The sequence below is a fragment of the Lycorma delicatula genome, chromosome 1, assembly GCF_047948215.1.
Source record: "Lycorma delicatula isolate Av1 chromosome 1, ASM4794821v1, whole genome shotgun sequence".
In the NCBI taxonomy this organism is placed as follows: domain Eukaryota; kingdom Metazoa; phylum Arthropoda; class Insecta; order Hemiptera; family Fulgoridae; genus Lycorma; species Lycorma delicatula.
In genome coordinates this window covers 351,879,183-351,894,936 of record NC_134455.1, presented here as the reverse complement: position 1 = coordinate 351,894,936, position 15,754 = coordinate 351,879,183, and the positions used below count along the sequence as shown (strand labels likewise).

The following is a 15,754-nucleotide window of genomic DNA, read 5'->3' as shown; positions in this document are numbered from 1 at the left end:
TAGGAGTAGTATGAACCTGTATGTTGTTTGAAAAAAAAAGCTGCAATCGGCTCAGGTCCTCAGTTGTAATCTTGAATTGGTAATAAAATTAACACTAATAAAATTAGTTGAACTAAATTATAAATAAGTTTTTATTAGATTAGTTAAAGTATAAAGATATAATTTTTTGAAAATCACTGTCTTTGAAGGTGAAATGAAAAATACCCTTAATAATTTAGAGGATTATACCTTTATCATAAGAAATGTCTGTGTAAAACATTACTTGGAAGTTAATGAATATTAGAAAAAATTGGGGAGAAGAGAAAGGATATTTCTATTTGAAATAATGGGTTAAATTTTCACTTTGTTATACTGTTCTGTTGTATAAATTACTTAGTGTCAATATAAAAAAATAATAACACAGGAGTTGAAATTATAATATTTTTCTTTTATTTGTAAAATTCATATAAGATGTTAGTAACAGAAAAACTTAATACTACAAATAGAGATGAAAAAAAAAAAAAAATTTATAACACTGTAAAAAGAAAATCCTCATTTACAAATTATGTAATCATATGAGACAAAATAATTACAATTAGTTGATCAAAATATGTAAATTTTTTATTAGTAACAAGAAAATTTTGTTTAAAAAAAATTCTCATTTAAAAATTTGTAATTGTTAAAAGGCTGATTTTATTCAAAAATTCTTATAAGTCTGAGTATTTCGTTTTTAAAATTAACATTTTTGTGATCAGAAATCTTATCTGAAGTAAAAGAGACATATAGTAACAAGAATAATTTTTACATAATAGTTTTCAATAACCTTTGATTACTAATGTATACATTGCAATCATTAGGAATAACAAATAATAAATTTGAACAAGGTTAGGTTGTATCTTACCATTCAGTATCATTAAATTTAAATTACATCATCAAAATAAAGTTATTATGATAAAGGTGAAATCTTTGTGTAATATAATTGCTATATTCCATAAGTTAACTATACTAATAAAACACAACTTAAAAAAATTAAATTTTTATTGTATATGTATACTTCTCCCTTTTTCTCATTGCTCATTATTTCTCATTATTTACTTAAAAATATTTTTTCTCTTTGAACATTTATTCTTTTGTAAATAATAATAATAATAAGAAGAAGAAGAAGTAGAAGAAATTTTTATTTCTATTATTTTTTTTTTCTTTGGGTAGTTTGGTTAACCTTCCATCAGGCGTTCCAACATGAATGGGCGCATTGTATCTGAGAGATACTTAATTCCTATATGGTGTAAATATGATATTATTTGTGTATCTATTTTTTTTTTTTAGATATATATAATGCATATTATTATATATAATATTAAAATTTATATAATTTTTTTGTTGCTGTTTATTTTAAAAAGTAATTTAATTATATTTTATGAAAACAGAATCTAAAATAATACATTTTTAGAAGTACTAAATTTAAATTATACAATTTCTTAAAGCCAAGAACAATTGTTTTAATCATCCTCTGAACCATTATTTGATTGAGACATTTAGGTAGATTTCATGAGAAAGCTATCTACTGTAATGGGTACCATGAGTCAACTTCCGGAAAATTTCGACATATCTCCGCGTTTCACATTCCCCAGACCCCAAAACCACCGCCAGCCCAAAAGTTTATATATACATATAAATATTTTACTTCTTGTGGACACGATAACTGCCGTAATTTTTCGACAATCAAATTCAAATTGTTCCTTAAAAATAACTCGTCCCAAAATCTCGGTCAAGTTCTTTAACGGCCAAAATCGAACCTTTTCGAAAAAACAAAATATTGCTATAACTTTCTTATTAAGTAAAATATAGAATCCATTTAAAATTGCTACTATTCTTTGGATAAGGGCCTAAAATTTACCTAAGTAAAATTTTTTGATATCACCAACCATTGGGCCAGGGGGTGGAAAAATGGAGTTTCGAAGACAAAAAAATCATACCTCCCTTAATAGGCACAGCATCGAAAAGGTTTAAAGTGGTCGTTAGTCCTCTAAACATTACCTAAAACTTTTGTCGGAAACAATTTTTTATATGACCAACCCGTACGGCAAGGGATGACCAAAATGTTGCTGGAATTTTAAGAAGATGGGGCTTGTCGTATGCTAAACATGTGAAACGTTTTTTCACATGCAACCATTGTCGTATTGAATAAATCTGAAATTGTTCTTAACTTTAAGGTGGAAATCTTTTTTATCCGCTACTTAGCATCGGTGAAATCTACCTCCGTCTTCCGGCATGCCGAAAGGGATTTTTTTTGTTTTGAATTCCACTTTTCACATATCATTACTGTATATTCTAAACAAAAATAGTTGTTACAGTATATGCAGGTATATTTAAAGTGAACTGCACATGTTGTACAGCGTTTCCTTTTGTTTGCTGTAAATGGCCCTCCAGTTGGTTCTTCATGATCTACGGGTGTTATGGGTATAAGGATCGCAAACTTTGCTGAATAGGTTTAGGAATTCCTGTTTTCTTACAAACTTCTGATTTTCAGTTGTTCAGAAATCAATTCTTGTGAAAGTTTTTTAAGAAATATTCTCCGTGAAATCACCTCTATTTGTTTTCCAGTTGTTATTATTTGAGCATTTATTCAGAGCATTTATTTGAGCTACATTCAGCATAGAATAAAAAACTACCATTGGCCAACGATGAGTGTTTTTTGCAACATTATATGTGGAACACATCTTGTCAACTACATCTACACCCGATTTAGTATCACATAAAATGTTACCATGTGAGACTTATACTGCTCGCCAGTATTTTCATCATTAGAATCGTCAAAGTGTAGGCTTAAAACAACTGACACATTTTTTCCTTTTTTAGGAACATAAGACATAATTGTTGAGTCCTTACGAAAACCAAACATACTTGAGTTCAACGGTCTAATTTAAAAATGTTTGAATTCGACAGGAATTTTTTTTAAATAGATTTTCTTTCTTGAGTTCTTTCACAAGTTTTATGCCCAAAAAACAATTATCTTCTATTACATTTCGGCCACTTCTATGAATTGGTTTCACTAACCTACTTACAACGTCAGTTTTTTTTTATTACTGACACAATAAGATCCATCTGACTGTTTCCCTGGATATATTTCCAAGTTACATGAGTAGTCGAGTTTTGCAGCTACTAAGGTATATATTTTAATTTCATATTTAGCTGGTTTTGATGGAATGTATTGTTCACTAGCAACTTTTCCCAAAAATTTTCAAATTTTTTATTTAGTCACATTTTCTCCAGCGAGTAAAATTTCTGACAATTGGTTGAATATTTTTCTAATGGTGCTAACCGATCGCACTGAACTCGTGTTTCACGTGTGGATTTATCATCAAACCTAATACATCTAATGATAAATTTAAAACGTTTCAGATTCATTGTTAAAAGAAAAATTTCAACACCATCTCCATCACTACCCCATAATTCTTCTAGACTTTGTCGATTACTTCTTAGTGTCCCTGCCCGACCAAAAAGTCCTATAAATGCTTTTAGTTCAACTAAAGTAACATTTTTTTACAACTCTTTCATGAGCGAAGTTTAGTCTTATAACATCAATATACTTACTTATTTGTACATTGCAAAATCTTCTCTAATATTTCATTAGTTATTAGGAAATTCCAAGACTCAAAAAGTGACTTTGCATTCTTAGCTTCTCTGATGACGCCAGGTAAGTAAATGCCTAATTAAATTTTGTGTTTTGGTTCGCACGTTCTGAGTAGGCCTTATTTTTTTCCATTTAGTAATTTTATATTTTCCCAGAGAAAAGGTTCATTGTTTTCAATTTCTTATCAGTATCATTAGGATACGTGTCTGAATCACTTTCCGCTCTTCAATGACATCTTGATTTTTACTATCTGAAGATTCGTCCAAACTTTCATCAGCGATTCCATCATCTTTCTGCAGTAAATTTTGAATAATCTCTGCATAATGGCCATCAATAGAATTCAAACAGTCTAAATCCATTATAGATACAAAAAGATAACACTAAAAAAGTAATCGGTTTTTTAACAAACATTAAACAATGTTTAAATAATAAAAAAAATAAAATGTCTACTTATAACATATATATATTTATAATTTACTACATAAAAAAAATGTTTTATTTGCTATATATTTAAAAAATATGATATTTAAAATGCGATAAAAACTGTAACATGAACGGGCGTAATGTATCTGGTACGCAGAAAATCTTCACTGAAAGACACTTGCACTCAACTCAAGGTCTAATACTGGACTACATATACGGGAAAGTAGGTTAGGAAGGTATTGGGAGGGGGAATCTGTCGGCTTCTCACAATTACAAACTAAAAAGAAAATGGTGTACAGTTATCTGTCAGATACAATGCGCCCGATGGAGGGTTAACAAAACATTGGTTTGCTTGGTATTTCTCCCGCCACCACCCCATTCGTTCACCCTAAAGCATAAGACCGAATGTCTATGCCACAAACGGCTACTGAGCCTATAAACAGTTTAACGGCCAGTGTCCTAACTAGCTCCTAGAGCTAACCTTAAAGCGTGATCGGAATAAGCGTGGTACCATACATCACTCGCTTGCGTGTCCCACCACCCACTAGTCATATATCACTAAAATGGGTAGGCGCACCCCGTCAACTACTAAAACATATATCACTATCAATAATTAATTTATCTCGTGAAAGACAGCAATTCGCTGCCACGCCTAGGCCGCTGAATGCCAGCAAGTCCCTATCCACCGTTAAAGCGCTTGGAGCCTTAATATGGCTGGTAGCCAGCCATATCTCTCGGTTAGCTTCCTTCAGCAGCGCGGTATGAGTTTTTTCCCTTAGGTAAACTACTGATGTCGGTTGAACAAAGCAACTGCATCAAGGAACTTCCACACGGTCCGACAATACGGGTCTTGCCACATTGACTCGCCGTTTGTGCAATTTCCCCCTTGATCTCTAAGTTCCAGAGTGGCCTGAGTTCTGCCACCCCCCCCCCCCCACCCCACAAGAGCTGGGCAATCGAACATCATGTGTTTGTTCGACTGGACCTCCCCTCAGACGCACAGCTCATAATTGCCTATATGACTAGTTTCATATATTTTAGCTATAAGAAGATGCTTAATTATGTCATATTCTAAGAAACAATTCTCTGCATTTTCTAGATATTTAAAGGAACACCATTTGTGTCACACGTACCTGTTGTGGAGCCAGAAGAAATTGAAGATGCTTTTTTAACTGAGAATCCTTTAACTGCAAAATCAAGTGTTCCAATGATGATTGGGGTTACAAAAGACGAAGGCATAATGTTTGGAGCACGTAATTAAAATACTTTTTCATAGTTTTATAATGTTCTCAGAACATATAAAATAGGTTATACATTTTTTTATTTTATTCACAAAAAAAAATTGTAGTTGTTTCTGTAAAAAAAAATTAATGAAGTTTTAATAAGACTTAATGACATATTGGCCATCTTAAATGGTTTGGCCATCTCAAATAACATTTTACTTTAATTATGAATATATCAAGGGTACAGTTAATATTAATTGGATTTAGATTTCTGTGTTATATATGACTGCTGTAGTATAATTTCAATTCAGAGGAAAAAAATTGTACCTTTACAGTTATCTATATAGAATTTGTGCAAGATAAGTAAAAAATAAATCTCATAAGCAACAGACTTGCTAAATGCAAGGAAAAATTAAATTTGAAATCAACAATTCATATTTTTTTTATAATTTAAACTGTATTCTATATAGATTGTAATCTGTATAGTTAACATAAAAGTTAAGTATTAAACTTAAATACAAAATGTTTAATAATAAAAGTGACAAACCATAAATTTTCAACAAAAAATTAATAGCTTCTAAATGTGATTAAACCTTGACAGCCCAGGTCATATACGAGTATTAACCTTATACATATAAATATGCGTAATATGGAATTAATGAAAATTCCATATGATTGATTTCATATGGAATACATGTCAAATCATCAAGCCAAAAAAGAAAAAAATCCTGAGCAAGCAAATTACAAAAAATGATTATACTAAAGAATAATGCAATTATTTAATAGTTAGTTATACAACTATTAGAAATTTAAAAGAAATCCATCTGTATGAATCACACTAACAGTTTGCAAATATGCGAAAATCTTGTCGTATATTTAAATATTATATATCTTTATAATATTTGATATTTTTTGTATATACAAAAAAAAGCAAAATTGGATGTATTTTATGAATTGTTGTTTATCCTAAATAAATATTATTTTCAATGGAATTTTATTTTGTTTTGATTGTATTTGGTAAAGAAAATATATATATAAAAAATTAACAACAAAACAGCTTCAAGATCGGTGTAAATTTGCTGAAGCAAAAAACAATTTTAAGTGATGACTAACTAAGGTAATAAATGTTATTCTTAAATCTCCACATAAACTGATAAAAAAGAAATAAAATTCTTTCTTAAAATAGGAGTATATAGTAGAAGGTGCTATCAATAATACTGCTTAAAAGCTTAGACCCTACAAGAGTCTGGGAACAGATAAAGTTACAGTGAAGGTGCTAAAAATTATGGCTGAGGCGTCCCTTATGTCATTTCTTGAGGTGTTTAATCAGGCCTTATCTTGTGAGGTCATGCCAAGTAGCTGGAAAATGGCCAGGCTGATCATGGTGTCTAAGGTGGTTATCAACCTATATCCCTGATTAATTCTGTTAAAAATGTCTTTGAGGCTCTCCTAGCTAGGAGACTTGGCCTGGAATTGGAGCAGTGTGGTGGTGGACTGTCCAAGAGACAATATGGTTTCAGGAAGGGGCAATCTACTATGGATGCAATAGGTAGAGTTTTGGAGATTGCTAAGGTGGCTGCACTGAGGACTAGACACACTTGGGAGATACTAGTGTTGATTATGATAGATATTGAATATGTTTTCAATACTATTGGTTGGAATGCTATTTTGGACTCACTGATGCTATTTTTGAATCATTCTGATCAAGTAGGGAGAAACCTTCCTGCCCACAAAAGGTTTCTCCCTACTTGATCAGAATGATTCAATAATACTTGACAGGTAGGGAGATGCTGATCACCTTTGAAGAGTGTGAGAAGGTCATCATAACCATGGAGAAAGAGGTGCCCTAGGTGTCAATTCTGGGCCCTCTATTATGGAGTATGGCATATGATGGCCTCCTGGGCATTGAGGTCCCAGCCGGAGAGCAGTTGCTCGCCTATATGTATGACCTCGCCATTATGATGTCAGGAAGGAGTGCTAGTGAGGTTAAGCCAGGTCAACCAAGCCCTGGTGGTGGTGGTTGCCTGGCTAAAGGCTAGAAAGCTCAAGGTTGCATCTCATAAAACTAAAATGATCCAGATGACAGGAAGAAGTAGGATCCTGAGAATCTCCGTTGGATTAGAAGGAATAGAAGTACTCCCTCGGAGGGAGCAAGTTATCTTGGTGTCTGGATGGATTATACAAGGGGGCTCATGTTGCATATTGGTGAGATGTGCAAGAAAGCAGAAAAGGTGTCATCAGCTGTCTCTAGGTTGATGAGAAGCGTCGGTGGCCGCCGCACTTCCAGAAGAAGGAGCATCCACAGTGGCCTCGGTCATCTTATATGCAGCTCCAGTAGGGTTTCAAGATCTGAAGATTAATCGTAATTTTACTAAGATACATAGCACTTATAGAAGACTTGCGCTGCATGTGGCCATGGTGTACCATTCGGTGTTGCTTGAGGCCGTCCTCGTGATATCTGATGTGGCTCGGATTGATATGCTGGCGGAGAAGCGGGCAGATATATACTGGTTTATAGAGGTCTCGGATGCCAGGAGCAGGATGTTTGATCAATGGCAGGAGAGATGGATGCGGCCACCACTGGCAGGTGGACGCATTGGCTGATACCGTGTGTCAGGACCTGGCTTAATAGGAGACATGGAGAGGTGAATTTTTGAACAACCCACTGGCTCACAGACATAGGTCATTCAATGCCTACCTCCATGCTAGAGGGAAACAAGAGATAACAATATGTGTGTACTGCCATGAAGAGATGAAGAGAAGAAATGTGCCCATCTTGGGCACATTAAATGTGCCCAAGATGGGCTACAGAGCGGCTGTTTGATGGAGTAGTCCCCCTAGAGAAGGTCATAGAATACATGTTGGCTTCGCATGAGAAATGGAGCATTTGTATGGCATGGTTTAAAGATGTACTTCCTAGGAAGCTTGTAGAAGAGGAGAGAGTGGTTTTCAGGTGGAGAGTGACAATGTAAGGCCAGCCTTTGCGGGTGAGCATTGAGGGTCCAACAGGATCGCCACTGCTGAGTGCTCCCAGGGGACTTTAGAAGCCATTGTTTGACATCTGAACTGGTTGCTCGTGGACACGCACGGTTATGATGCGATACCCTTTGGGTGGTTCTATCACCGCGTTATGTGATGAGAAGGGTTCTTAGTGGGTCCCTGTCTTGACAGGAAAACCCTATACACACAGCAGTGTGGGCTGCTGGAGTCTGGTTGCAGATTTTTCTTCCTCCAACGCAAAAAAAAAATAATAATAAGGTTGCAGCTTTATTTATAATGATTTTCTTCCAAATATGATAATAATTCAAACATATTGTAAAATAAATAATAATAATAATAAATTGTTAATTACTCATTAATTATATAGAAACTGTATTTACAATAGATATCAACTAACCAGATATTAGAACACAGTAACTGAATATTGTGTCTGTGTCAAATAAATTCCCCTCTTAGCAATAGGATGTCTTCTATTGCTTCTAGAAGCAATAGATTCTGTCTTCATGGTAATTACTGCCATGCTATATGAATAGTAGGTAGTATGTGATATTTTAATCATGTTTACAAAATATTTGCTGTAATAGCTGCCAAAATTGGACGTGTAGAAAGTTTTAAAGTACTGTTATTGCATACAATTCTTTTCTTTTTTTTTTAATTTTTGAACAAGTAATAAATTCATCAATACATCAATGATCAATTTTAATAAAGTAGTTCCATTATATTTAATTTCATTTTTAATTATTTTCAATTTGTTAAATTATAATTGTAAACTCCAAAGCCTTGTAAATGTTGCCTATTAATTGCCTGCTGCAACGCCTTATTAACATTGTAAACTGACAGCCTATTTTTTAATGTTTTTAATGAAATTTATATATTCATGTAAAGCTGTATCTGTGAATCCATTCATCCATAATATTGAACAATTTAATTTATTTCTAGCATTTAATAAATTAAAATGTGTAATTGATTTTTTTTTAAATTTCAATATTTCATTAAATTTCTGTTATTTAAAAAACATAATTATTAGCAGATTATTTTTTTTGTGTCTCAAAAAAATCATTGGAGAAGTGAATAAAGTGGAAAATATGTGGAAAATATGCACAAAAAAAATCTTGTATCATTATTACAACTAATCAGGAACTTTTCAACTCCATAATTCTCCAAAATTGACCAAAAGATTGGTGTGAAACTAACTTTATTAAGAAGCAAAATGGATGCCATCTCCCCAGATTTGCCCGGAATATTAAAATTCTTGTTACATGCATTTAATTATTTCATACTAATATTACACCAATTTTTAATATTGCAATTTACATTATTGAATAAAATTTGTTCCTTTTTTTAATTTTAACTTAAATGAAATTTATTACTTTATTTTAGATTTTTATTCAAAAGATGGTTTGGCTCTACTGAATACTCGTTTGAATGAAATATTGCCAGTAGGATTATTTTATGACAAATCATCAAATAAACCTGATGAAATTACAAAAAAAATTAGAGAATTTTATTTTGGAGATGTTAACAAATTAATTACTAAAGAAAATTTCAAAGGACTCATAGACGTAAGTACATCCATTCAAAATGTCTAAAAATATTTTTAAAATAGATCAGAAATGTTTCATTAAATGTTTTGTAGATCAGTATGACAAAGCATGATTTAAACTTTTAACAAATGATAAAATTAAAAATTTAAAAACTCATGAAGCTGTTTTGAAGAAATATATCTACTGCAGCGACCCCCGGTGGCATATAACCATAAAACTAATCTAAGAACCTGTTCTCAGGTGTTACACAAAATACTGCAAAATCAACCCAGCCATTTAGAGAAACACATCTACTGCGGTGACCTCTGGTGGCCTATAACCATAAAACATGTCTAAAAACTGCTCTGAAGTGATACCTATGTAATGCAAAAACCACATTGAAATCGGTCCAGTAGTTTTTGAGGAAAATAGTAACAGACACACACACACAGAAAACCTCTTACCCCAAATGCATATACCGTCTCCAATCCGTTGTGGGTAAAAATTCAGTTAGTACATAATATTTCCATTAAGTTTTTTTTGTTGAAAAATATCTTCTTAAAGGTTTTGGTTGTTCCTTCATAAATAAACTATTGACAGGATAGAGGGTGCAGATCGGAAAAAGTTTTCTTGAAGAATATTTCATGTACAGTAATCAGGCAGTGAATTGAATACATATTTTTTTAAGTTATGTTGTTTAAGAACTGTTGTATAATTATATTTTTTATTTAAAATTTTGTATTTGGTAATGCTGCACCAATCAAGGTTCTGCCAAGGTTTCCTTGATCCTTCTAGGCAAATGTTGGAACAGTTCATTTTTGTTATCTGTGGAACAGCAACTCCAGTATCCCTGAAATGATAATATTATGTTATCAGCTGAATAATAAAATTAGACAGACAGTAAGCTGATTGTTTAATTTTGAGATTAAAAAAAATTTATCATATTTTATATCCATAAGAATATATAGGGTATGGTGTACAAAGAAGAATATTGGTATTGAATTTGTTATATCTCTTGGATGAGGTGTATAGAGTTGATTTAAGGCTAGAATAAAACAGAAAAAAGGAAATCCCCATAAACTTTTACAATGTGTAAGGGACTTCCTGAAATTAAATATTTTCTGTGCGATATCATGACAGCAAATTTTAATTCATACTTTTTTTGCTGAAGAGGATATAACAAAAGTTCCTTATTTGGATATACTGTGTACATGGCTCTCCCTGAACGGCATGGTGGAACAGAGAATTTTATTTGACAACAGATGGTATTTCTTCTTACTGGCATAACTCTATGTGGAATTGGTTGAATGACATTTTACCCAACTACTGGATTGATCAGGATGGACTTGATTGATCTTGTTTGCCATAGCCTCCGATGTACCCAACTTAACTCCATATGGTTTTTTTTCAGGATTGAAGCAGTTACTCCTTCCATTACACCAGACATGCTGGTTAAAGTATGACACAAACTCTACTATTGGTTGGGTGAATGCCATGAAATGAAAGATGCTCACATTAAATATTTGTAAGGAAAAACAGTAAGAGTTACTGTTTCATTTTTTTTGTGATTCATTATTGTAAGTCTAAGTTAAGAGATATTAAATAGTTTTAAAACCCTGATGTTCTTTTTAGTACACTCTGTATTAGTAAATACACAATATTTTATTGGCATACAAAATAATAAAAAATTCATTCATATATAAATGTATCTGGAAACTTTTTATTTCTGGACCCATCACCCATCTGGGTCCATAAATGTTAATGATAAATTAACATTTATGATTATTTTAATAGAGAAAAAATTGAAATAATTTTTAAGTATCATAATTAAAAATATGTATACAGATGGCTGAAAAATCATTTACACCTAATTTTTTTTTGTTGAGATAACTGCATGTGATTTGCGACCTTATTCCTTGTACCTAGAGGCTACTTCAATGAATGTATATTTCAATCTTTTTTATTTTGGGCAGCAGTGGGTGGGAAGCAATTCAAAAATTTCAAATGGGACCAATGATCATTTGATATATTAATTTAAAGAGATTGATAAGACAAGAAAAATGATAGAATTAAAACTAAATTCTGATCATTCAGATCAATATGGTCCCCAACAATGCATTTGTTTCAGATAGCTAGAACTATGGTCATATGCTCACCTTTAATTTTTTTGTTATTTAAGGTATCCTGATTCTCTCTTTGGAAATCTTCTCTGATAAGAAAGACTAATTCAGGGAGCCCCAATTTAGACTATTCAGTGTTAAAGACGGGCACGGGGTAGGGATGGCTCAAAAATTTTAAATGTACAAATGGTCATGTGATCCTTCTTTAAAGTCTTTGCGAGACAAGCAAAGTGGTATCAAAAAAATTAAATTCTTACTATTCAAACTAAAATGGTGACCACCAATGTCATTAAGTTAATTAAAAATTGAGAAAATTAATTATTAAAAATTTTCATACACTTCTTTTAAGTAAACTTAGTCTTGAATTTAAAAATAATTAATTGACCCATTTTTTTAACATTAAATTTTTATTTCATAAGAAACTTTTAATAAAATAATTTTATTTCATAAGTTGGTAATTTCAACAGCTGACCAACAATTATAGTTACATTTTTAAAAATGTATATTCATTGTTGATTTTGACGTAAGTAGATGTTGAATTGTAACTCCATTAGAGTTATTTTTAGATGCAGTTTTGTTTTTTATTAGTAAACTTAAAAAAGTTTAAATTATAAGTTCAAAAAATAAAAAAATATAAAAAAAGATTACAGGAATCAAAATTTAAAAAAAAACTTAAATTAAAAAGTTTAACCGGACTTAAAAATCTGGTTTTGTTTAACTTAAAAAAACCATATTCTACGAAAAAACTTGGGTAAAAAACAATGTTTTTTTTCAATTAAAGAAAGAGTAGAAATAGAATTTTGGTCTGGAAAACAAAAACTTACAAAGGATCAGATAATGCATTAATGCACGGCATCCTAATCATACAATTACAAGGATTGCAGTCACAAATTTAATAAAAATATTTCAGTGTGCTGATAGCATGTTAGAAGATAAAAAGCTGGCCAACCCAGTACAGATGAAGTTATTGATGAAGGAATATTAGCAAAAATTTCCATTATTATTCAAAAATTTGCAAGAGCAAGCGATTGCATGAAATAATAATTTATCTAGGTGGTCAGTACAAAAATTATGAAATGAACATAAATACTATCCATACGAGGTTCAGTTGATACAAGAACATATTGAAGATGATTTTGATAGGAGGGGTGAATTCAGTGAAATTTTGATCCAGATATATTCCTCAATATATTCTTGCTTTTTCACTGACGAAACCTCATTTAGTTTACATGGGTATGTAAACAGACAAAACAGTAGGTACTGGTTTCAAGAAAACCCTCACTGGTATCATAAAAGTCATATCCAGCATCCTGAACAGTTAAATGTATGGGCTGGAATAATAGGTGACATACCTTTTGGACCATTTGTCATTAATGGTTACTTAGATGATGATATGTATTATACTTTGCTGAATTAGCAGGTAATTCCAGCTTTCAGCAATTTGTTTGAAATTGCTTGTAGATCAAATGGAGAAGATATGCTTTTCCAGTTAGATGATGCACCTCTACACTGCACTTTCAATGTGAGAAATGTGTTGAACTACCAATTTCCAAATCATTGGATCGGTCGACGTGTAGTATTGAATGACTACCCAGGTGCCTGACCTGAATCCCTTGATTTCTTCCTGTCGAGGCATTTAAAATCATTAAACTTTTACAGCTCACAGCTAACTTCTCTCAAAGAATTAAGAGAACTAATTGCAATAGAATCTAGGAAGATTTCACCAGAAACTTTTCATAATGTGAGAGAAGCTTTCGAGCAGCGTCTGTATTATTGCATGAAGGAACAGCGAGGACAGTTTGAAAGTTTAATCTAAGGTGAGAAGCAATAACATTTTTGAACTGAAATAATTTTATTAGGCAGTTTTTTAATCCTTGAGATATAGCATTTTCTTTTAAAATAAAAGATAAAGTTAATTACAAATGAAAATGTAATTAAATTGCAAACTACAATTTACTTAAATTAAATAAATTTTTTCAAGACTAAACATTAATTAAAATAAGTATTTGAAAGATTTTAATAATTAATCTGTTAATTTTTAATTAATATATGACATTTTTTATCACCAATTTGGTGTAAATAGTCAGAATTTAACTTTTTTGATACTGTTTTGCTTGTCTCGTGAAGACCTTTAAAGCAGAGATCACCTGACTGTATGTACCATTTAAAATTTTTGAGCTGCCTCTGCCCATCCTGAATGCCAAATACTCTAAATAGGGACTTACTTAACCTCTCTTATTGGAGAAAATTTCCAGAGATACCTCTAACAATAAAAAAATTAAACTGGGCACATATAACCATAGTTCTAGCTATCTGAAACAAACACATTGTTGGGCACCATGTTGGATTGGGCATTAAGAATTTAGTTTTAATTGTAACACTTTTCTTGTCTCATCAAACCTTCAAATGATATATCAAATGACCACTGGTCCCATTTGAAATTTTTGAGTTGCCTCCCACCCACTGCCATCCAAAAATCAAAAAGAGTGAAATATACATTTATTAAAGTAGCCTGTTAGTACAAGGAAGAATACCATAATTTGCATCCAGCTATCTCAATTATAAAAAAACCAGTAGAGAGTAATTTACTTTTCAGGTATCCGTGTATATATATATATATATATATTCATATAAACATCAATCTTGAAACCCTTTGGATTGAGGTAAGTGTTTATGTGAACAGTTTTTCTTCTTTTTTTTTATAAGTGAAATATACCAGAAATATTTATAAGGAATCTCTTGTAATATTGTATAACAAAAAGTAAAGAAAGATGTATTTGTAGCAGATAATCAAGATTTCTTATATTACAAAAATGTTTTATTTCAGCTTCATGGGGACTCTTTATTTGTGGAATGTGTTTCATCTGCAGTCAAAAACCATGAAGGAACAGCTTATCTTTATATGTTTGCCCATAAAGGAAATGTATCACTAGTAGATATTGCACAAGATGATTTCACAAAATTTGGTAGTTATAAAGGTTTAATTTATTTATTTTTAAATAGTATATATTAATTAGATAGCCAGTACACTACTTTTTATCACACTCCTATAGTTTATAAGCTATAAACTGTAGTTTGTACTTGTTTGTGTAGTAAATTCAGACAAAGTTCTTGAAATAAAAAATTATTTTCATCTGAAAATAGATTATTTTAATAAATTTGTGCAGTGTATCTATCTTACTTCTTTGGTTCAAATAAATAATTTCAATTTACGTATGTATTTATGACAAAATAAACTCTCATTCACATTTTAAAAATACAAATAATTTTTTTATCTGGCATCATAAAAATAATAATTTTATCATAGTTAAAAAAAAAATTGTAATTAAACATTTCAGTTTTAAGTGATCACAGTATGGGAAACATCAAACTACTTTTTTAATCAGAAGTTCTTACATCTGGTTATCTGATTTATAAATATCTATATACATGTGATTATCTATTTTATTTAAAATTCTCTCTCTCTCCTCTCCCTTCCCCTCTCCCCCCCCCCATCTCTCTCTCTCTCTCTCTCTCTCTCTCTCTATCACTCACTGTCTCTCTCTCACTCTCTCTCTCTGTCTCTCTTTCTCTGTCACTCTCTCTCTCTCTTTCTCATGTGTGTATGTGTGTGTGTTTGTTTGACCAGCATGTGTGACATGTATATATCAGCTAGACATTTTGTACAAGAAGTTAGTGGCAGGCTGTAATATTAAAAAAATGTGGTCAGATTTTGTATGGTTAAGATGGAATCCAACAAAAGGAGTGTCCTTTTTGTAATAGAAGAGCCATTACCTTCCTTAATGAGCTGAATAAACTGTATTATACCTGTTTTATGTCATGTTGCTGAATCATGTTATACCTGCTTACCAT

General features: G+C 31.6%; 1 protein-coding gene and 1 long non-coding RNA gene across 2 annotated transcripts in view; one reads left to right on the top strand and one right to left on the bottom strand.

Annotated features, from left to right (window-relative positions):
• Positions 1-15,754, top strand: part of LOC142318417 (esterase E4-like) — a 42,849-nt gene that overhangs the window by 19,544 nt on the left and 7,551 nt on the right. The window contains exons 6-8 of the mRNA XM_075355002.1: positions 5,136-5,289; positions 9,640-9,821; positions 14,730-14,868. Of these exons, the coding sequence (XP_075211117.1) occupies positions 5,136-5,289; positions 9,640-9,821; positions 14,730-14,868 (475 nt within the window). The remainder of the gene's footprint in view (positions 1-5,135; positions 5,290-9,639; positions 9,822-14,729; positions 14,869-15,754) is intronic.
• LOC142318418 (uncharacterized) overlaps positions 10,504-15,754 on the bottom strand; it is a 42,011-nt gene continuing 36,760 nt past the window's right edge. Inside the window, exon 4 of the long non-coding RNA XR_012754903.1 lies at positions 10,504-10,632. This is a non-coding gene — a long non-coding RNA (uncharacterized LOC142318418). The remainder of the gene's footprint in view (positions 10,633-15,754) is intronic.